The following is a 20189-nucleotide window of genomic DNA, read 5'->3' on the forward strand; positions in this document are numbered from 1 at the left end:
AATGTGTTTACCCTCATTAGTTCATATAATATTCGAATTAATCATTCATCATCATCATTCATGCTACAGATTTTGTTTGTAAATCTTATTACATTAGCTTTCTTCTTCATTTCTCACACTTGTCATAGTTACGAAATGTATGCTTTTTCGCAAATACTCTGCAGTAAACAATCTATGAACTCAATTCTCAATAGACTATTAAAGATGCTATCCTAATTAATTGCTATTTTCCCTCAGTGGCTAGACCGTCTCCCCATCACGTATATTGCGTTGTGTATAGTAAAATTGACTTTAACTATTCGAAACTGTTTCAACGGATTTCATTAGTGGTATATGTTGTATCTCGAAATAAATATAACTTTCATGATAAATATCATAGAAATTCGGCTGAGAGTCCAATCGGATACGTCCTGCAGGACGATGGAATGCGTAACGAACATCACAGGCCCATCTTTTTTGGCACACTAATCGGTCCTACTTGGTCCGTTGAGCATTTGTCAGTTGACGCAACAACATAAAAAGTTCTTTCTGCATTAGAATAATGTAAATCAGCCTAAATGTATTACTTCAACCGGAGGTAATATAATATCACTACACACTATTTGAAAGTAAAGTGAAATGTAAATACTATAATTTACACTTTAAACGTTACTTTCGCTTTGGGTCGCTTGCTGGCTGTGCTTGCAAGTGGTTAGGGAGACGTAGGAACTAACGGACGAACAGCGAGGCTCGACGTTTTCTGCATCGGTAGGATTAAACCCATCCACAACGATAAGATTCTGCTCCGTTGGATGTACGGTGTTTTTCCTTCGCGAAAAACCTCCATTCGGCGATGTATGCTCGGCCAGGTTCACCAGCAATGGAAAGGTTTCGTTCCTTATCTCTATTGTAGTGGTTGCCAGTGTAGGCTCCTGAACATCGGTCAGCCTAATCGGTGTTAGTGATTTAACCGATTTGCCCGGTTGTAATATGCCTGGCTTTGCACAATGGTCTAAATGTTCCCAGTTCGGGTCGGTATTACCACTTTTACTATAAAATACGGGAAAGTGTGATTCCAGCAAACCGGCCTTCACCGGAGCGGATGGCAAAGCAGAAACTGCTGGGATCGGATAAATATTATTATTGTCCTCGTTTCCTGCTTGTGGCGATGGTGCAATCCATTCGCTTTGGGACCAGCAACTTGAATCGTTTTTTCTGTCCAACGGTCCAACGACTTTGCCGATCGCAGCACTGCCAGAGATAACTTCACTGGCTTTGTTAAACTTAAATATGTTAAATGACGTGTATTTGTAATTGTAACATTCTCGGTGGTTAAATTTCTGACAGCAATTGCCATTCGATTTACCTTGACATGGACATGCCGGACAGCTAGAACTACAAAGAACTGCGTCTTCGCAAGGTTCTTTTGTTACCGACTCGCTTACCTTACTATTTGCATTCAGATCTTTTCGATCCATTGTACCTTTACTATCATCGGTATCATAAGGTAGCGGATCCTTTTCATTAATTGTAGCTAAAATGCCGTTCTCTTCTGACGTATTTACAGGCTGTTCAATATCGTAACTATCGAGGGTGCTGTTCGATTCGTACGATGGTTGATTCAGAACGAATATTTTACCCATCCGCTTGTACTGGTAAACAGTGCGTGCATCTTCTGCACAGGTTGACAAATTGCCGCTCACCTTAGGTGTACGACGTAGAACTTTCGGCGTTAGCAGCTGCGATTCCACCGTTAGTAAGTCGCTACGCTCGCTTACTCGTATCTGTCGCGTGTCCTTACTATTTTCTAACCCTTTGTCTAGTCCGCTTACCATGCACGTGGACATGCTCGCCCGCGAACTAATACTAGAAAGCTCGGATAAACTCTCCGGACTAGCTAACGGTGCCATACCGAACCAATCATCATGTATAAGATCTATCTTTTGTATTTCGTAAGAATTCCGGCGCGTGATACCTAGCGACAGATTATCTGCCCGGTTCGTCGTCGTGCCAACGGACGTGGAAGGTTGAAACATGAGGTACATATCGTTTCGCGTACGATTAGCTGAGGCAATAAAATTCAACATCTTACCGGTGGTACCACCACTGGTCACCGTAGGAACACGAGATACGGTTGCCATTGTCGTTGCGGGCGCGCTTTGTACTTCGGCCAAAATCACAGTTGTCACTTCACTTGGTCCTGAGATACTCTTGGGAATTCCGCTATCGTCGACCAGGCTGGACTGTGCGCTACGCTGCCCGACCAGACTATCGGCGGTTGACGATGCATTACAAATATCGGCATTCTGGTGCCCGAGTGCTGCTGCCTGGTCCGTGAGCTCACCACCGTGTAGCTGTAGCAATTGCATATTAGTAAAAGAAGTTTCCAGACAAATCTTATGTTGAGCAGGTGAAGCAAGATTTGGTTGAAGTTTTAGGCTTACGGTTGACTGGTCTCCTTTGGTTTTCGATCTTTCCGCTACGTCCGTAGACATAACAGGGAGGCTAGTAAACTGCCTAGATGGTTTCTGTGGCCCAATAGAACATACGACCTGTAGACAAAGCATAAAGAATAATCAATAATGAGATCCACCAACATCTAGTGATGTAGGATTGATAATTATGCTACTGATAAGCTATAGTCTATATACATTGTGTGAAAAAGTTGTCTGTAAAGTGTGGGCACAATGTAAAGAATCATTTTAAAAAAAGTTGACAATTTTATTTTATTCCTGTAGAACGACCAGGCCGTATTGTTATTGAAAACTTTTTAACGTTGTGATCATACGGCATTGTACTGTCGTAATTAATTTTTATTTATTTATAATTAATTATGACGGTCCAGTGCCGTATTGTTATGTCGTAATTAATTGTAAATAAAAATAAACTTTTAACATTGTATCCATTTGACCGTCATAATCAATTGTAAATAAAATAAAAATAACATTGTATCCATTTCATTAAAATTAGAGCCTTTTTCAAATAAGTGCTTGTAATGACATAAAGTTAATCCAATATTTGGATCAAAACCGACAATGCGGCGCAAGCCGTTATACTGTTTGCGTAAAACTGTTTAACTACAAAAAAAAAATCAAATCCCCGTGCCAAAAAAAATTGTCCGTACAGAACACTTACAATTTTTATATTGTAATTGTTTCTTTAGAATAATGGCCGATTCTCATATCAAAATCCCGGTTCAAATTCGGAAACATATTATTGATTTGTGGAATGAAGGCAAAAGGTAGTAAAAAATTACTTTAGTTCAAAATCCTTCTACGAGACAAAATCCCTGGAGACTCCTCCCCCTAAAAGCCAGCAAAGTTAAGCTCACCATACTTCACAAACGCATCATTCAGCGGGAAATCAAACAAAATCCTAATTTTAGCACCTCCAAGCTTGTAGACAGCCTGATACTGTACACAAATATAAAAGACAGTTCGCAAATAATACAGAATGTTGTCCATTCAGAAGGACATTGAGACTACTTTGCATGAAAGAAGCCGGTAAGAGCGGTTAGAGTATACCCTAAACTACTTGGTCAAACCGGCCGAGTCGAGTCAGGTGGTCATAAACACGGACGAAAGCAAATTAAATATTTTCGGGTTTGGCCATACAGACCAGACCAGGTGAGAGTGTACCAAATACTCAATCGAATCCAAAAAATCTTCGGCCGACCGTAAAGCATGGTGGTGTTCGTGTTATGGTTTGGGGTGCCTTTAGTGCAAATGGTACCGAAAACTTGACGATCATTGATTCTGCAATGGAACGAATCAAGCATTAGGACATTCTGCAAAATAACTTGAAAGCAATCGCTGTAATACTGAGCCATGTATAAAATTTGCTGCTTGTCTAAGATAATAATCCAAGGCATTCTTCTGAGTTTGTCAAGGAATGGTTGCTGTACATCGTCGAAACAATGCTAGACATCAATCCTATTGAGAATATGTGGGATCATTTTGAGCGAAAAATTCAAATATTCATAATCCAGAATAAAATCAAGCTCAAAGGGTTTTTAATGCAAGAATGTGAGAAAATTTCTTCTGAAATAACTTTAATGTTGACTTTCTCGATGAAAAAGCATTTGCAGAGCGTAATTTCAGCTAAAGGGTGACATATGGAGTATTAAATTGATCAATTGGGTTCGATAAACTGTGGGTTTGTTCGTTGTATATCAGTATTATTTTATATGTTATGTTAGATTTACGCGCTTTCTATATGAAATATATATACATGATAAAATATGATGTATTGATTGTTTAATTATTTTTAATATTTTCAGATCTATCCAGAGGAAGAGGCAATGGATTCTGATGAAACACCGGCATATGCTATTCGAAATATAAACTCAAGCAGATTGCGAACTCGAAATTCAAATGAAATCCGTAATCTAAATGTGCAATTTTCAAAAAGCGACTGCAAAAATGCATCTCACCAGACACGAAGCGGCAGAAAACCCGCTAAAGGCTGGTGGTTCTTAAAACTGTTGCTCATTGCAGTTTGCCTAGCTGGTTTTATAGCTTATGAGAAGAACTACAATTTGAGCCAAGATCTGCAAAACCACTATTATACCGCTTATGAAAGATTATCTCAACTAACTAACGATCTCTGTACAAAACGTCAAGCTAACTTTACACCGATACTAGAAGCAATTGAGCGTAATGTTGTTGGTCAAAGACATATTCATGATGAAATCGACAGTTGGTTTCAAACAGGCAACGGACAATTCAGTTGCGCTTTATTTGTTGGTGGAAGGGGCGTAGGAAAAAGTTTTACTGCCAACCTCATTGTGAAACATTACCCATACCCAGAATATGTTTTAATCATTGCGATGAAGGAGTTAGCGAATGAGAACAAGCCCTACACAGCATTTAAAATGGCACTGTTTAAGATCCTGCGGAAAGCAATAACCCACGGTAAATGTAAACACTATCTGATCGTGTTGGATAATTTAAGTCCAAACGATATGCCGCTGCTGAAAAAAATAAGTGATCGGCTGCGAACAGTCGGCAACATGTATCAGTTGGTGTTGCACGCACTGTTTGTGTTTCAAGGTACTGGGCAACAGATGCAACATGAAACGATCAGAGACATGATACCTGAGGCACGAATTATAACGTTTATCAGTCTTGGCCCGAACGATTTAGAACACTGTATACGCCGTAAGGCTTCCGCAATGGGGATTGATTTGAGCGCAAGGGGTCATATCGTACAACTGGTAGCCAATCAAATCAACGTTACACGATACGGTTGCAAGCCGGTTCGTGCGAAAATTAGTATGTTTGTCGTATGATGTAATTACGTTAAAGTCTCACCACTCAACCACTAGCAGAGTAGTAGTTTTCCATTCCCAAAATTGAACAAAACGTTAATTTAAAGATATAAGAAATGTATAATCTACAGGGACCTAACTTTTTTGTACTAACCTTTTCGAGCGCTGCTAATACTGTGTCGGGCATGTGGTCCTGAATCATCACAGGTGAAATCAGTACCTCGTCGAAATCTTTATTGTCGGCCCATATAGCTTGATACACAGGATCCCGTTTTTTAAGAATTTGTCTAGAGCGGTTAGAATAAAAAAATGGATAATTTATTAGCAATTACTTTCTTATACTACATTCCCTAATTAGCTAATGCCCGCTGATGTCTTCATTGGATACTGTTCTGTTTGCTTAAAAGAATAAAATATGTTTATAACAAATGATACTCACTCTTCTTGAACTGGATGGTGTCGTACGATGTGTATGATGCGACCAGGTGGATAAAGTGGATGATGAAGTGTAAGCGCTATTGAATTGTCGTTAGGATGCACCGTACTTTGGCGCGCGCTGTTGCGCTCCTGTTTATATCGCTGAATATTTGAATCCTTCGTCGACATCATCATAACGGATGTCGGTTCCGGTCCACAGCAGCAACAGATAACTGAGCAAGCAATAGTTTTCCATTTTGGATCGATACTACGCTGAATTGCGTTGATCAAATCTGCTCGCAAGGCTTCCATTTGATAAAGTCCGATTCTTGGTACAACATCTTTCCCAACCACAACCGAAGTGATGAACGATTTGCTATACTCTACAGCAGGCATACTAGCAACAAAAAAAGGGAATGAATCGTAATATGTTGCATATCATGTTTTACTTTTTTTTTAAACCTTCGTTTTAATGATCAAAAAGCTTCTCTACTATAACACCACCTACCCGGGTGAATAATACATATGGAAGTTTGCATTTTATCGGGTAAGCAAGCTAATAACTTTTGATCTGCTCGTCGCATTTGCATGAAATTTCATGAAAGATGAGGCTATTTGTTGTCTAACATTAGATTAGAATTCAAAAAAAAAACTTCTTCTATTTATTTATTGTTTTCGTAGCAACTTCTATATTTACGGTATGATTCCTGGCGCCAAATATAGTTTTTTCATGAAAATATGCATTTTTCCTTTTTTTATTAAGCAAATGTGAAAAGTAAATTTTTAAATTATCGTTAGACATGACGGCACACACGGCAAGTAGCTCTATTGTTGTTACTTCTTTTTACAAAAATCAAGTAATCAATTTATACAGCACCTACAAAAATAGGCGAAGAAGTGTGGGATAATCATTCTCCAGCTTTTAATTCTGGGAAAGTCTCCTCTGTCTTGAAACCTTCACGCAAAAACGAATAGAAAATCCAAAGATACAAGCTTTATAAAACGACAAAATACAAACACCCATACAAAGCATATGACCTATCAGTGCAGGTAAATATGGAAAAAGGAATTGAAAATTAAGTTAAAAGTATATTACAAAAAATACATAAACCATTTTTTGCTATATGATACAAAAATGTTTAGGCATACGCAAAAATTTCAAGCTGTTTTTTTCATTATATTAAATGAAAATTGGAAATAGTTGAATTTGGAAAACGAAACATGCGAAACATACCCGGGTATGTGGTCATTAAAATAAAGGTTAATTAAATTACAGAATTTTTTTACCTTAATAATCCACCCGGCGGGGAGTAGCTGTAGCAATGCAACACATCGTACTCTTGTTTCATTAGGATTGCCAATATAGCGGCTGTACCGGCGCCGAGCGAGTGACCCACCAGTATTAACCCAAACCCTTGCGTTCCTCGGGCTGGATTGTGTTTGAGTGCACGTTGGATAAGATTTTCTTCCTCCAACTTTCGCTTGATGTAGAGCGCCGCTTGCACCATACCCTTGTGGCCGAGCCAATCCTCTCTTGGTGGATTGAGCGGCAACGGTTCGCCCTCGGCATTAAGATCCGTCAGAACGTCCTTCATACTAAGCGTACCACGGATGCTGATAACAATTTTGTTGTAGTTATAATCAATCGCGACGAAGAACGGTGTTTCGGCGATATCGACATGATATGTAGCATAAATCACTTCAACCTACAAACATACGTAATGCGAAACGGAGCAAGTATAATGCGTGAAGAATTATTCAGAAGCTGCCAAGTGGGAAACTGTCTTTTATTACCTCACCCATTTCCAGCATCTTTTTAAGTGCGGCGTAATTGCAAAAGCAACAATTATCATCGACCACATCCACCGTATTCCGTCTGCAAAAGCAGTATCGCAATTCGGAAGCCAATTGACACACACCAGTGCTGGAATGGCTCATTAGATACATGGGCCAACCGTATGCACCTTGCGCAAAATACATGTATCGAATAACGGTCTAGAAAGTTAGGAAATCGTAATTAGTACGGATTTTTTTTTTTAACAGATTGTAACTTCACCTGAAAGTGATCATAATCCCTTGGATCATTTAGTGCCAGGAACTGAGTGTTTGTAGTAATTGGAACGCCAGACAAGAACTTGTGCGTTCCGTTTTTTTGCTAAAAAATATCAAAAAAGCACCAAAAAACGATTGAAAATTAAAAAAAAAGTCGTTAACCGCATCAAATCCTAAGCATTTGTGGATTCTAATTACCTGTCGAACTATAACTTCACGTTCTAGTTTCTGGAACTTCCGTAGCAACACCAATCCCGCTACTACGTCTGATGGCACCACATCCAAATCGCGAAAAAAATCACTGAGAAGGCGGGCAATATCAGTGAAAGAGTTACGACTTCGATCGCTATTTCCCATGCAGCAGAACAGCAATCGACACCGATGATCCCAGCTATCTTGATATGCTCGGATCACTTTTCTCTGTCGCCAGTTCCGACTGCGACATCCGCTGCGCTTGTAATTGAATCGGGATTCAGACTCGCGCATTGATCGCTGATATTTCTTCATCTTCACCCATGACCGTCCGGCTGGATCAAACGTGCACCAGACGGTGGTGATCATGCTAAGGATGACGAACAGGTTGCACGCAATCGCAGCCAGCACCACTTCCTTCGGTTCCTCGGCTGGGCAGGTGGTGTAGTTATCTCGCAACCAAGAGATACCTACCGTTAGCAGGCCAAGATCGATCAGCATTAAAAGTACCCGACCGTACAGCAGATATTGCATCGATGCCCTAGGCTCTATATCCAGAATGCTGCCCCGCATCGATACCACACATATGGATAGTTCCAGGCACATACACACTGTATAAATGATGCAACAATGATAAAACGATATAGTATACAACAATCAACTATGCTCATTTATAGGATGAACATACCTGCAAGTAGTATCATATATCCAATTTGAAAATACCATAGCTGTAAAACGCAATGTTCTGTTTGATCGAAGTGGAACTTGAGCGTCATCACCATCAGCACGACTAGCCTAGGGAAAATAAGGATAATTCGTAAAGGTAAGAGCGTAAGCGAGAACGATATTGTACAAAATATGTACTGCTTTCTTACCATATGAAATGAATAACAAGCAGGAATAGGCCAGGAACAACGAGATCGTCCGAACCGACGGACCATCGTCGTTGAAATACTACTATGCCAGGCATCTAGAACGATAAATTATTTATCAACCAGATACAATACCATAGACATCTTACGGTAGACATTTGAACATTTGAAAATTATCAATCTCAATTTTCCAATTTAAAACAACACAAAATAGAACGTTAAATTTGTTGGCGTGCTTGGTGAATCAAAAATGCACTTGGGTTTTTATTGCAAATTAAATCCTTATATCCTTGAAAACGTTACAGATTGGGGATATGAGAGTGAAAGTCTTTTGCATAGGAACTGGCTTCTGTAGCTGGTTTGACATTGACTGATGTTGCTCTAATAATTCACACACAGAAAAAAGAGATAAAATTGGATTGGAGTCAAATAAACTACGAGGACGTACTGCTTGTCCCGTACCCTTTTGCTATACTGAAAAGTGAATTAGACTTCTGATCAATGTTGTTTCTATCCTGATTTCCCTTTGTGGTATATTGAGCTTTAACGTAAACCGATGGACGGTCCGAATTAAATCATTCCCATTATCGAAACCTAACACAATTTGCAAACAAATTTTGCATACTCACCACTTAAATCTGGACGGTTCAGGTTTGATAGATAATGATGATAGTGGCGAACAAAAAGGTGAATTGAAAGGACAGTTGATTGAATGGACTGGAGGAAGAAACAGTGGACAGCAATATTACGAGCAATTATCATTGATGTGCAGAGGCACCATTTCTTCCTCGACGCTACCCGCAAATTGGCAGGATGTGATGCCTTCGCGTGTCGTTCCTTGGAGGAGTTTGTCGGGGGAGTATGAAAACCAGTCACTATCGATGCTGCGCTCCGTGTCACTCTAGGCACCTGCACTAGCCATGTGCAGAGCGTAAAACACTGGTCAAGCTGGTAAATGGGCTCGATTGTCACCTATTAATACTCACGCTTAAATTGACTTCAGCTTACACGCGGATTAGTTATTGCAAACAGTTCAAGATGTTGCTCTTTTTTGTTGCATGCAGGGCGCGTTAGTTTTGAAGAACCCATACATATAGCGGCTCCAAATGTTGAAATGGTCGTTTTTTTTTTGTTTGTTAATGGAAAGGCGCGGACATTTTTCCGTAATCCGATTCGTTTCTGGGTAGGGATGCCACTGGGCGACTCACGGGAAAATCGTCTCCGTCGCGGCCATCGTTACAATGCACGTACACAGCAAATATGTTCACCACCACAAACATGTGCGCGCGCCTCAACGGCACAAAGTGCGCAACTGCACGGCTATCCCAACACGAAACTTGCGTCCCAACACCGAATTCTTGACGGGTGAGAAACGAACTTTCTCGCAAGAGTTTTCGAGGGTGCGATGTTTGTCAAGATATCAACGTGCTGTAATAATCTACGTTGGTAGTTGTGGGTATCCTTATCTTCTCTTCCGGACTATCGTTTGTCTAAATTTTTTTTTGTTAAACCTCTTATCAGATCAAACTGGGAATACGGACGCTCGGCTAGCACATCGTTCTAAGAGCACTATACACTAATAAATGTACCGGTCTCGTGTGAGAGAGTATGAACAGTTGAACGTGACGAGCACGAGGCCTTTGATTTTTCCTCTGTCACGCCAGGACTCGCACGGATGGTTCGAGCAACTTTGCCTTATCTCGTGACTTGCGCTCTTCGTTGCCCATTACATTGCCACACATTTTCAGGTTATACATACACCCACACATATAAGACGGTTGGATTAAAAAAAAAATCTTTGCGTTGGCATTTGCGATTATGAGAAAAGTGATTAAATTTTCAAATAATTTTTTAAATTTACAATCAGATAAGAACTTTAGGAAAAAGCAAAGAAAACAAAGCTAAAATGCAAGAATTTAAACTAAAGTAAGAGTTCTTGAGCCTTTTAGTATACATCCACTTTCCGATTTGATGGTTTCTTTCCCTTACTGAATAATTACATAATAACGTAACATGACAATCATGACAAATCAAATACCGTTAATAGGAAGGAATAATGAACTGCTTGTAAGGATGAGCTGTGAGGTGATAACGGCGGCGGTCTTCATACGGCAGCACCCAGAGTTCCAACCCCACCCGAACGAATCGAATCGAATCGTTAAGCCAAACAGACAATACTCAATGTGGTTTGTAAGGTTTACAAGATGTAGTTTGATGTACGTTTGTGGTGTTTAATCCTGCCGGGGTGCTGTGGTATACAGCGGTGTCAGTCGTCACACGGTACGACCGGAGTTTAAATTCCATTCGAACCATTCCCGTAGTAAGGACTGACTATCAAAGTACGTATCAGCAAGTCTAGTAAGTAAAATAGATGACTGGCGTGATCTTAGAAGGCCATTATGCCAACAAGAAGATATCCAATATCTTCTATTCTACAGCCTCGAGAGGTCTGTGCCTGTCATTTTTAGTTTACTTTGACCATAGCCCTGCGTACAGGAAGACGGTTCCGGGCGGGATTCGATATCCGGTTCTGCCGTGTTAAGTCCGACCCTTTACAATAACGAATATTGTCTTAATAAATAAAACAAACAATCTTCATTAATAGATCCTACCGTACAAGCACGAGAGAGAATGGAGTTAGGGGTTTAGGCATAAATGAAAGAATCTGCGAATATTTAAATTACCAACTACATTATATATTCAATTAGTGGTCTAATTTGATTGTACACACATGTCTCAATGCGACTACGCTTAAGATTAGTCAATGTTGTATTGTTTTTAAGTTGTGTATTTTTTTTTTTCTATACAAATGCATTATATACAACGAATGCGTGTAAACCGTCCAATAGGTTTGTTTTATTGAAGACGTGTTTTTTGTCATTAGATGAATGAATCAGACGGATAGCGAACCACGGAGGACATAGTTTAGCACGTAAGTATTTGCGAATTCTGCTTACCCAGTGTTCGATGGTATGCCAAAACTGTGACTCAACTGTCCGGATACAGTTCTCTTGCCGATTTGATGCCCCATAGTGTGCGATGACGCTGGTATTGCTTGGACTTGCGAAATTTCGTGTCCGTGCCGTGCAGCCAATCAAGGTAGCCAAAAGTTCCGAAGCACTCGGTGAACCTGCAAAAGCACATAAACATAATGTACAATAGAATGGATCTCGATTAAAAGCTGATACATGAGATATCATAGATATACGTGATTATTACTTGGCGTGATGATAGTCATGGTATTCGGAACTGGGAAAGAATGGCAAATGGTAACCACAATGATCTCGGATCGTGTTGAAGATTACCAGCGGAAACCATATGGCCGTGGTGAAGATATGCGCCTTCATCAGTTGAATGCCGATCATCGGTGGGATCATATTGCTGATGATGTGCTCGATCGGATGGCAGTACATCGCAGTCCAAGCGAACGGAGCCGTCCACTCGTGGTGCTTTTTGTGGATCAGTTTGTAGAGTGGCTTGATGTGCAGAAACCGGTGAACGTAGTAAAACCCAATTTCGGCAAAGATAACACACACTAGTAGATCGCGCAGGATCTCAGCGATGCTGGGCAGTGTACGTACGTTCGGAACGGATCCTTTGACTGTTGCATGATATCCAGCAAACGTTAGCGGGATACCGATGATAGTTTGATTGAAAATTATTGTCTTGATGACCCGCAGCAAATCATTCCAGGGTATGGGTTCGTTCTTTCCCGGTTGTGTTTTATATCTACGCAAAAACACTGGTCTGTTGTAGATATCCATTAGCACAAACATTCCACCAACGATCCAGAAAAAGGAATGTACGTATATGGTTAGCCCCCATGTATAGAGAAAGTCGGGATCGTCACCTGTGCAATAAAGATTAAGTTAGAGCCCAATGAGCTTTAAAAAATGAACAATTTTTTTTTTTTGCGTACCTATTACGTCTAAAAGTGAGTTCCACTTTTTCTCCACCAGTGACCCAATTAAATCACGAGTTCTGAAAACCGTATCCATTATCCAGGGAGTAACGCACGCATTCGTTTGCCGACTATACTACACTGAGCTGGAATTGTGTGTCAACGGTTATTTTGTAACTTTTCGGCGTTTGGGGATCGGATAAAAGAACGTTGGAGACTAGATTCCAAAATGAACACAGCACGCCCATCGGGTTTACGATAAGATAACATAAAGTTAGATTTATCTTTATTTCTATCCCGGGCATGATTTAGATGTTTGCGGCTTATGGTATGAAGCCGACTGTTGATATTACCAATATCCCATGCTCGCGATATGGCTTGCGTAATATTGTCGGAAATCATACTTTGAACATGGTAGTGCGGTATCTACACAGATACATATAACTATAAGAACAGTTTTGTAATATATAAAAATTAATTAACTAATAAAGAGAGAATAAAAGTAAGAGAGAGAGAGAGAGAGAGAGAGAGAAAGAGAGAGAAAGAGAGAGAACGAGACAGAGGGTGAGAAAGACGTATTATCTCGTATCGTTGACTGGCTATTTTGCGAGGTAACTTGAAACAAATTAAAAGTCACTGTGAGTTATTGATTTACCAATGCAGCAATCTGGTTTCATCATTTGTCGATTTGTTAGTTAATTTTTCAATAAATTGCAGTTCTAGACGTACATAAATAAAGTAATCTTTCTATACATTTTTTTTTGGAATCACTTACCGACTCTCGCAGTAAATTAGTCATCAACCAGGCAAACGGATAGGTCAGCTAGATGATAGCTATCGTTTACTAATCGCTATTGTCATCGCTTTGATAAAAGTAATCCGAACTATTTTCTGTTTCAAGAGGGTAAAATGGATTTAAAAAAATCTTTTTCTTTTGTCGCCTCCTCCAGCATTTATTACCAAGGAGAAACAACCGATCGTGCAAAGGATGAGAACGTCCGGAAACGTTAAATGAAATGTGAAAAAAACAAAAATGCACGTAATTTATTAGCAAAATCTTTTGCTGTGGCCCATCGTTTACTTAGCTCCAGCCTTACGAATTGGATGGATTGGATGCACCATTCCGGAAAGATCTGGTGGGTTTTTCTCGAAATCTGCTATCTCCTCCATACCCTTCGCTGCGATTGTCCACAGCTGAGGGTGAGCCTGTTTGAAATTAGAGTACCACTGCTGAACGGTTGGAAAATTGGTGCCAATGTCGAATGAGATCGCCTCTAGACACATTATAGAAGTTACCAATGGGAAATCCGCGATAGTCAACCCATTGCCAGCCACGTACTTTGTTCCAGTGGTGTTCAGATACGTCTCGAATGCAGTCAACGCTCTGTTTAGTTTCTTTAAGCCCATTTCCGTTCGTTGATAATCAAAGAAAATCGGTGCCATGACATAGGCCGATATTTCTGGATACAGATAGGCCAAATTGAAACAAAGTCGATGATTAACAAGCGCCCGATCCTTAGGGTCTTTTGGGTACAGCTCGCTTGCCGGGGCGTACTTTTCGCACAGGTACTGCAAGATTGCAATGCTTTCACTTAAGAAGAATCCATCATCATCCAAGACCGGAATCTCCATTTGCGGATTCATCTACAATGCATATGAACAAACGTCATAGAACATGCATATAACAAAGTCAAATCAAATTACTTTTTTATATTCCTCCGTAAGATGTTCCGCTTTGCCATAGTCCACGCTTATGTGCTCGTGAGGGATGTTGAGTGCTTCGAGGGCCATCCGGACAGCCAATGATGGTGGTCCATCAGACACTGCGTACAGCTTCATTTCACAGTATATTGAAACAAATCGACGATAAATGCAACGCGATGGAACGTTGGTGGACGAATGGTTTGTTCAGCTATTGATTCGCTATTATTAATGTGGTACAAAATGTTGTTACACATGTAATAAAACCAGTAAAACATCAAGAGGTAAACCGGTTTAGAGTACCTCCAGATGCAAGACTGTGAAAGTTGATTGGAATAAATTTATTTTAAGACACGTCTTAGAAGCTTGTGTTAGTGATGCATGTGTTCGCTCGTCTGTATAGGTAAGATGTTACAATGCATGCTTCGTTGAAAGCGAATGTACAGCAAAGAACGCAGAATTTAGTTAATATGCAAAGACATGGCAAAACTAAAGAGTCTATGCAAATAAAATATGGAGAATAGATTTTTTCTTGACTTGTCCAAGCGGGACCACCTGTAAAGTAGAGCTCTTTTTTGTGGGATGGTTTCTTTTTTTTATGTGATGGACGGTGAGGGGAGGATCATTATTTTTTGAGTTTATTCTTGAAGTTACCCCACATTATTTCAATAAGAAAAATAGAAGCGATTTTCCTAATTTTAAAATGTGATCCTCATGTCTTCCTCGAGCCAAATGTAGGAATCTTTCCCCATCACTCTCATGTGCTAATATGGCGTGTTTAGTCGCTTCAGTACCAGGAGCGTGCTACAAGTTTGTACGTGCGTCCAACAAACCTCTTGTTTGAGCCAATCAACGGATTTTTTTTTTGTTTACTGACCGGACTTTGGAAGCCCTTGGCGGTATGGATGTTGTTGCCCTTATCATATTCAAATCAAGAGTGCTGAAGGGGAGGGGAATCTTTGTTCCTTTTGAGGAGGCTTCTAACACGTACGAGCTCCTTATCCCCGTATGCGGGCCCCAATACAAGGCCCTTACTGCGAAGTTACTACTGCAAAGGTAATAACGCGGAGCCCCTTTTACTAGACCCCTTATACCAAGCAGTTGCCGGAGCCCTAAGCGACTACCTACTGCGCTCACCGAATTCCGGGGGGAAGCCCCCGGTCAGCAGATTTGATGTGATAGGAGGCCCCCTTCTTCCATTTCGCTTTATGTCCATGAGGGACTTAAGTTCGCCACTGGATACGAACGAACCTGTTAGGTTCTTTGAACCTACTTCTACAAAAATGAAAAGCGTCCCAGTGTATCTCTGATTTTCTCATCTAAAAAACTAATTCGTGAATCCTTCTTTACCTAATTTAATTAGACGTTAATTAAGGACCTTCTTAAACTAGAGTTTCACAAAAAAAATTTCACCTGATTACATCTTCTCGGTTTAATAACGTCATCACTACTTACTAGACATGCTGATATCGCGTAGTTGGATAGTTAAGTCCTCACTACGAGGGAAAGATACGGTTGGGATTTGAACTCCGGTCCCTGTCTTGTGAAGTCAGCGCCGATGTCGCCTCTATCATTCGCACTCCTACGATTACCATCTTGACACGAACAACAGCAATAATACAAAAGAAAAGAACTAGCGAGTATGAACAATCCTACAATACCGAATAAGTAAAATATCATATCAAACATAAGCAAAGAGCAACCTTACAAAAACAGCTAGGAAAATAGATAAATATATTAATTTTATACAATCCCCTACAGGGATTCTCCCATAGCCGAGCTTAGAAAGTCAACAAACATAAAGATCTTGTTTTTACCGTATTCATAAAGCAGTGAACGAAGGCCGAAGAGATTGGATTGTTGTACCGTGTATCGTGGAATACGTCGACAAAAATAGAAACAGAAGCGGTGTGGCATTTTTGGCCCGGGTACCAATCATCAGAGAACTTACGTCAGTTTTTGAAATCAATTGTACAGTTAGATACAGATAAGAATTATTAATTTAATATTTTCCACGAATAAGAGTGCCCAATGCTTGCTTAACGTTTGGTTTGATTGATTTTAATTTAATGATCATAACAGCTATTCTATGGTGGCACAGCTCCATCGTTCCGATTTAATCGCATGATTTTCCGAACAAATATTTTTGTTTCAGTGTGCTCCTAGACAAAATGCAAATATATTATGCATTGAAAAAAAATATGGCAAATATTATGCAGAAAAGTGCGGAAAATATTTTTTTACTCCGCGTGCATTCTTTTTCCACCGATAAATACCTTTCACAACGGTGAATTTTGACAGCGGTGCTCTGGCTCTGGACAGAGGACTGTCAAATCGGAAAACGTCCAATTGTTCTGTATTCCTGTATTCTCGTCTCCTACAATAGCCTATACGGAGTACCCATCATCAAACAACAATCGAGACTCAGGAGAATTCATTGCTTTTGGAAAGGTACAAACTAAGGTACGTATGAGAATAGTTTGGCGAATGAATAACACTCAAATGAACTGAAATGAACTTCTTATTCCTACAATTTGTAGTGCGAAAAAAAAAACAATGTCCAACTGGGCCAAACAACCGCAGGATGTTTATACAGGGTTCGACGATAAGTCACAGGTTATGGACTTCCAAACGTTCAACCCGAACGAAACTGTCTACTGGAATGATTCTCTACAATCGGACGAAGCGTACAAGCCGCTATCCGATACGACTTCCCACGATCCATACGGCATGATGCAGCCCCAGACGCAGTACGGCCCAACGCCGTCAATATTCACTCCCAATTATGAAAACGATAATGGTGTTGCATCCGGCCCTGGCATGGAGATCGAAGCCACCGAATTCGACGAACCACCGCTATTGGAAGAGCTGGAAATCTATCCACAGCGTATCATGGAGAAAGCGAAGGCGGTACTAAATCCCTTCCAGAACGTAGGAACGATGATCGACACGCCTGACTATCTGTTCGAGGAAACCGATTTGGCCGGCCCAATCATGTTCTGTCTAACGCTTGCCGCATGCTTGTCTATTTCGGACAGTAAGGCACAGTTCGGTTACATTTACGGCTTATCGACAATATCCGTGGTCGCTATGTATTGTCTCATCTGGCTCATGTGCCACACTACCGAATCACACGTCACCGTGTACGCCGTAGCTAGCGTACTCGGCTACAGTATGTTACCGGTTGTGTTTCTCGCATTTTTTGGCTTGTTTGCCCCGCTGAACAACTTTTACGGCATGGCGTTTGCTGGTTTGTCCATCCTGCTAGCAACAGTGTATTCGAGCCGAATGTTTTGCCTCATGACGGGTGACCCGCACCAGCGATACCTGATTGCATATCCGTGCTCGTTGCTGTTTACGATCTTTTCGATGCTAGTTTTGTTTTAAAACATGTTTCCTTTGTATGTCCATTTTCAATTTAATATACGGGATGAACTTATGGTCAATAAATAACAAATGCTACTCATAAAGCCTTTGACCTTCTTTTCAATGACAAAAAATAAACCCTTACTTCTCTATAACTTTTATTATAGTAATTCTAACATAATATTTTACATCTTTTTAATTTTAATTGCTCGCTGTTTACTTAGTTTAAGCCTTATTCCACGTGAGAACACAAATAAAGGGCACAGTGTTACAATTTACGCTTGCACGCCGTTAAGTAAATAATATATCTTCTGTTGGGTTGGGTCACACGTGGCAAAAAAAGATTCTAATAGGCTCTTCTAAAATATACATAAAAACCAGTGCGGTGACGCGATTTCCTACCTTGTCAAGTTAAATTGTATTGTAAGTGTTTTCTCTAGAAAAAAAAGGCCGTTTCACATACCAAAATCCTAATTAAAATCCGAACACTGAATATTAATCTCAGGAATGAAGGCAAAATGTCCAAACTTACAGGCGTAATAAATATCGAAAGAGATTTTTGGTTCAAAATGTGGTTCAAACGTTCTAGAAGACAAAATCCTTGGAGACTGCTCCCTTAAGAGTCAACCAGGTCAAACTAAAATTACAAAACCCCGGAATAAAAAAAATATCGTCAACTCCAGAATCAGAAAAAAACTAACTGAAAAACTATTTAGGCTTCTTTTCCGTTGCACTGCATAGGTAGTTTGTGTATGCGCCAGGTTATCAAAAAATGATTTCAAAGCAAGATAAATTAAGAAACACTCATGAGAGCTTGAAATTTTCATTTTGAAATCCTCCTTGACCTGTGGCCTTCATATAAAATCAAAAATGTAAATTTTTGAATTTTAAAAATAATGCAAAACATACCTATGCAGGCGGTCATTGAAATTAACGTTAAAATACGAAATAATTCCGAGAAAACTTTACACGTTAGCTATACAAGTCAAACTACGCAATTCCCATCGTGTTGCACGAATCTATCCAATACAGCTGTTAACATGTTGTCTACAGAGATTATTTATTATTTCATTAAAGGATAATTCATTTGGCTTGGTTTCTTTTCCGAGAAAAAGTTTCTTAACACCAGCACCTGCCCGATGGCTATCAAGAGAATGGCGACTGTTTCCGTTAGTGACCACCACAGAACACGTTCGTTCAGATCTTCCGCGCGTTTCCTGCCTGTAAAATGACGCGTTAAAGCTTTTAAACATCTGCTTTTCATGAAATCACTAAATTTATAGTACCTTGAGCTTCTCGCAGCCGATGATGGGTTTGATAATCAAGAATCGCGTTGAGTCCCTTGTGAATTTCCTGAGCGGACGTTTCTATTTGCGTTAGCACTGTAGCATGCTCCTCGATGCCAGGTAATGGCTGTTCCTCGCCCACTTGGAAGTCCATGTAAACGATTTTGTGTGAGAACGTTGAGAACTCGTTGCTGAAACATGCTGCGTAAACACCGGTTGCCTGGCGAAATACAAAATATACAACATGAGTTTGAGTACATCTTGTAAGTATGCTTATTCTGTATAAATTTACCGCAGCGATGAATTGGTGCGAATCAAATTGTGTTTTTATCTGCCGATAGATCACTTCACCGGTGGGACTTTCCAGCGTAACATCGACATCGTACTTTCCTCCACTGACAACCTAGGACAAAATAAATAAGTTCATTAACACGTGTATCATTTCCCTCAACACTAATATTTGGAACAATGTGTTGAATCGTTACTACCAGATATTATGAGCTAAAAGAATTTTAACTCTGATACTCCACAATTTAATGTTAGATGTTTATAGTGTCATTGCAAGCAATCGTCACTAATGAATCTATTTTACCTGGAACTCCAACGTAGCCGTTTGGTTTTTCTGTATCTCCTCGTGGAAACATTCTTTCGCGTTGTCTGGCAACTCGAACGTAAGCTCGACGCTTTTTACTACGGGAATTTTGTTACATAGCGTAAGCAATACTACTATAACCAAACACAAAATTCGCTGCTGGCCCTGTGGCAGAGGAGATTTTCGGTTCGTCATTTTACGTGTTTTGTATTTCGTGTCTGTGTGTGCTCGCGGGATTGTTTCCAGTAATTTTATGTTTAAATAGCTAGCAGGAACTCTAAATAGTGTTCGTACAATTTTCTCTCGATTATAGAACAGATTTTTCTCGTTTTCGGCACTGTTTGCTATTCGACGGGGTCTGTTTTTACAAATGCCAACACTGTTGACATTTGACAGTTGTCAATGACGTGTGATGAGGTTGGGTTTATAGCAGCAATGTTTGATACTTTACAGTGACATTTGGCTTGCTGTGAACTGCGTCTAAACTTTCACTTTTCTTAAATTTGTTTGTTAATTATGTGAGTTTCAAAAAAACTACATTCGCCTCTCTGAATAGGTAAGC

The 20189-nt window shown here is 40.0% G+C and overlaps 5 protein-coding genes across 5 annotated transcripts; 1 reads left to right on the forward strand and 4 right to left on the reverse strand.

Moving 5' to 3' along the window:
* Positions 1-635: 635 nt before the first annotated feature.
* On the reverse strand, positions 636-8910 carry LOC126561905 (diacylglycerol lipase-alpha). Its single transcript, XM_050218276.1, has 9 exons — positions 8785-8910; positions 8598-8704; positions 7916-8520; positions 7722-7820; positions 7460-7660; positions 6953-7371; positions 5688-6062; positions 5403-5535; positions 636-2531 (listed from the first exon to the last, which is right to left on the reverse strand). The coding sequence occupies exons 1-9, from the start codon at positions 8877-8879 to the stop codon at positions 642-644; spliced, it is 3924 nt and encodes a 1307-aa protein (XP_050074233.1). The 5' UTR covers positions 8880-8910; the 3' UTR covers positions 636-641.
* Positions 8911-11763: 2853 nt separating this feature from the next.
* Positions 11764-13089, reverse strand: LOC126559602 (fatty acid hydroxylase domain-containing protein 2-like). The gene is made up of 3 exons (XM_050215776.1): positions 12701-13089; positions 12001-12631; positions 11764-11911 (listed from the first exon to the last, which is right to left on the reverse strand). The coding sequence occupies exons 1-3, from the start codon at positions 12777-12779 to the stop codon at positions 11770-11772; spliced, it is 852 nt and encodes a 283-aa protein (XP_050071733.1). The 5' UTR covers positions 12780-13089; the 3' UTR covers positions 11764-11769.
* Positions 13090-13759: 670 nt separating this feature from the next.
* On the reverse strand, positions 13760-14578 carry LOC126560120 (glutathione S-transferase 1-1). The gene is made up of 2 exons (XM_050216285.1): positions 14387-14578; positions 13760-14326 (listed from the first exon to the last, which is right to left on the reverse strand). Exons 1-2 carry the CDS (start codon positions 14519-14521, stop codon positions 13760-13762), a joined length of 702 nt encoding a protein of 233 aa, XP_050072242.1. The 5' UTR covers positions 14522-14578.
* A 2361-nt stretch (positions 14579-16939) lies between these two features.
* LOC126563834 (protein YIPF5 homolog) lies at positions 16940-17770 on the forward strand. Its single transcript, XM_050220609.1, has one exon. It carries the CDS (start codon positions 16940-16942, stop codon positions 17768-17770), a length of 831 nt encoding a protein of 276 aa, XP_050076566.1.
* A 1039-nt stretch (positions 17771-18809) lies between these two features.
* LOC126560238 (transmembrane emp24 domain-containing protein 3) lies at positions 18810-19822 on the reverse strand. Its single transcript, XM_050216301.1, has 4 exons — positions 19628-19822; positions 19328-19438; positions 19036-19255; positions 18810-18970 (listed from the first exon to the last, which is right to left on the reverse strand). Exons 1-4 carry the CDS (start codon positions 19820-19822, stop codon positions 18813-18815), a joined length of 684 nt encoding a protein of 227 aa, XP_050072258.1. The 3' UTR covers positions 18810-18812.
* Positions 19823-20189: the final 367 nt, after the last annotated feature.

This window comes from Anopheles maculipalpis, chromosome X (assembly GCF_943734695.1).
Source record: "Anopheles maculipalpis chromosome X, idAnoMacuDA_375_x, whole genome shotgun sequence".
Lineage (NCBI taxonomy): Eukaryota > Metazoa > Arthropoda > Insecta > Diptera > Culicidae > Anopheles > Anopheles maculipalpis.

Coding starts and splice junctions, on each gene's coding strand:
- LOC126559602 (XM_050215776.1), bottom strand. CDS start 12,779: ATGGATACGGTTTTCAGAACTCGTGATTTAATTGGGTCACTGGTGGAG. Junction 12,632..12,700: donor CTCACTTTTAGACGTAATAG/GTACGCAAAAAA, acceptor TTTATTGCACAG/GTGACGATCCCGACTTTCTC. Junction 11,912..12,000: donor CATGACTATCATCACGCCAA/GTAATAATCACG, acceptor GTGCTTTTGCAG/GTTCACCGAGTGCTTCGGAA.
- LOC126563834 (XM_050220609.1), top strand. CDS start 16,940: ATGTCCAACTGGGCCAAACAACCGCAGGATGTTTATACAGGGTTCGAC.
- LOC126560238 (XM_050216301.1), bottom strand. CDS start 19,822: ATGACGAACCGAAAATCTCCTCTGCCACAGGGCCAGCAGCGAATTTTG. Junction 19,439..19,627: donor CGGCTACGTTGGAGTTCCAG/GTAAAATAGATT, acceptor ATTTTGTCCTAG/GTTGTCAGTGGAGGAAAGTA. Junction 19,256..19,327: donor CGCACCAATTCATCGCTGCG/GTAAATTTATAC, acceptor GTATTTCGCCAG/GCAACCGGTGTTTACGCAGC.
- LOC126561905 (XM_050218276.1), bottom strand. CDS start 8,879: ATGCCTGGCATAGTAGTATTTCAACGACGATGGTCCGTCGGTTCGGAC. Junction 8,521..8,597: donor ATATATGATACTACTTGCAG/GTATGTTCATCC, acceptor TCATTTATACAG/TGTGTATGTGCCTGGAACTA. Junction 2,532..5,402: donor TATTAGCAGCGCTCGAAAAG/GTTAGTACAAAA, acceptor CTTTGTCTACAG/GTCGTATGTTCTATTGGGCC.
- LOC126560120 (XM_050216285.1), bottom strand. CDS start 14,521: ATGAAGCTGTACGCAGTGTCTGATGGACCACCATCATTGGCTGTCCGG. Junction 14,327..14,386: donor TTACGGAGGAATATAAAAAA/GTAATTTGATTT, acceptor TATGCATTGTAG/ATGAATCCGCAAATGGAGAT.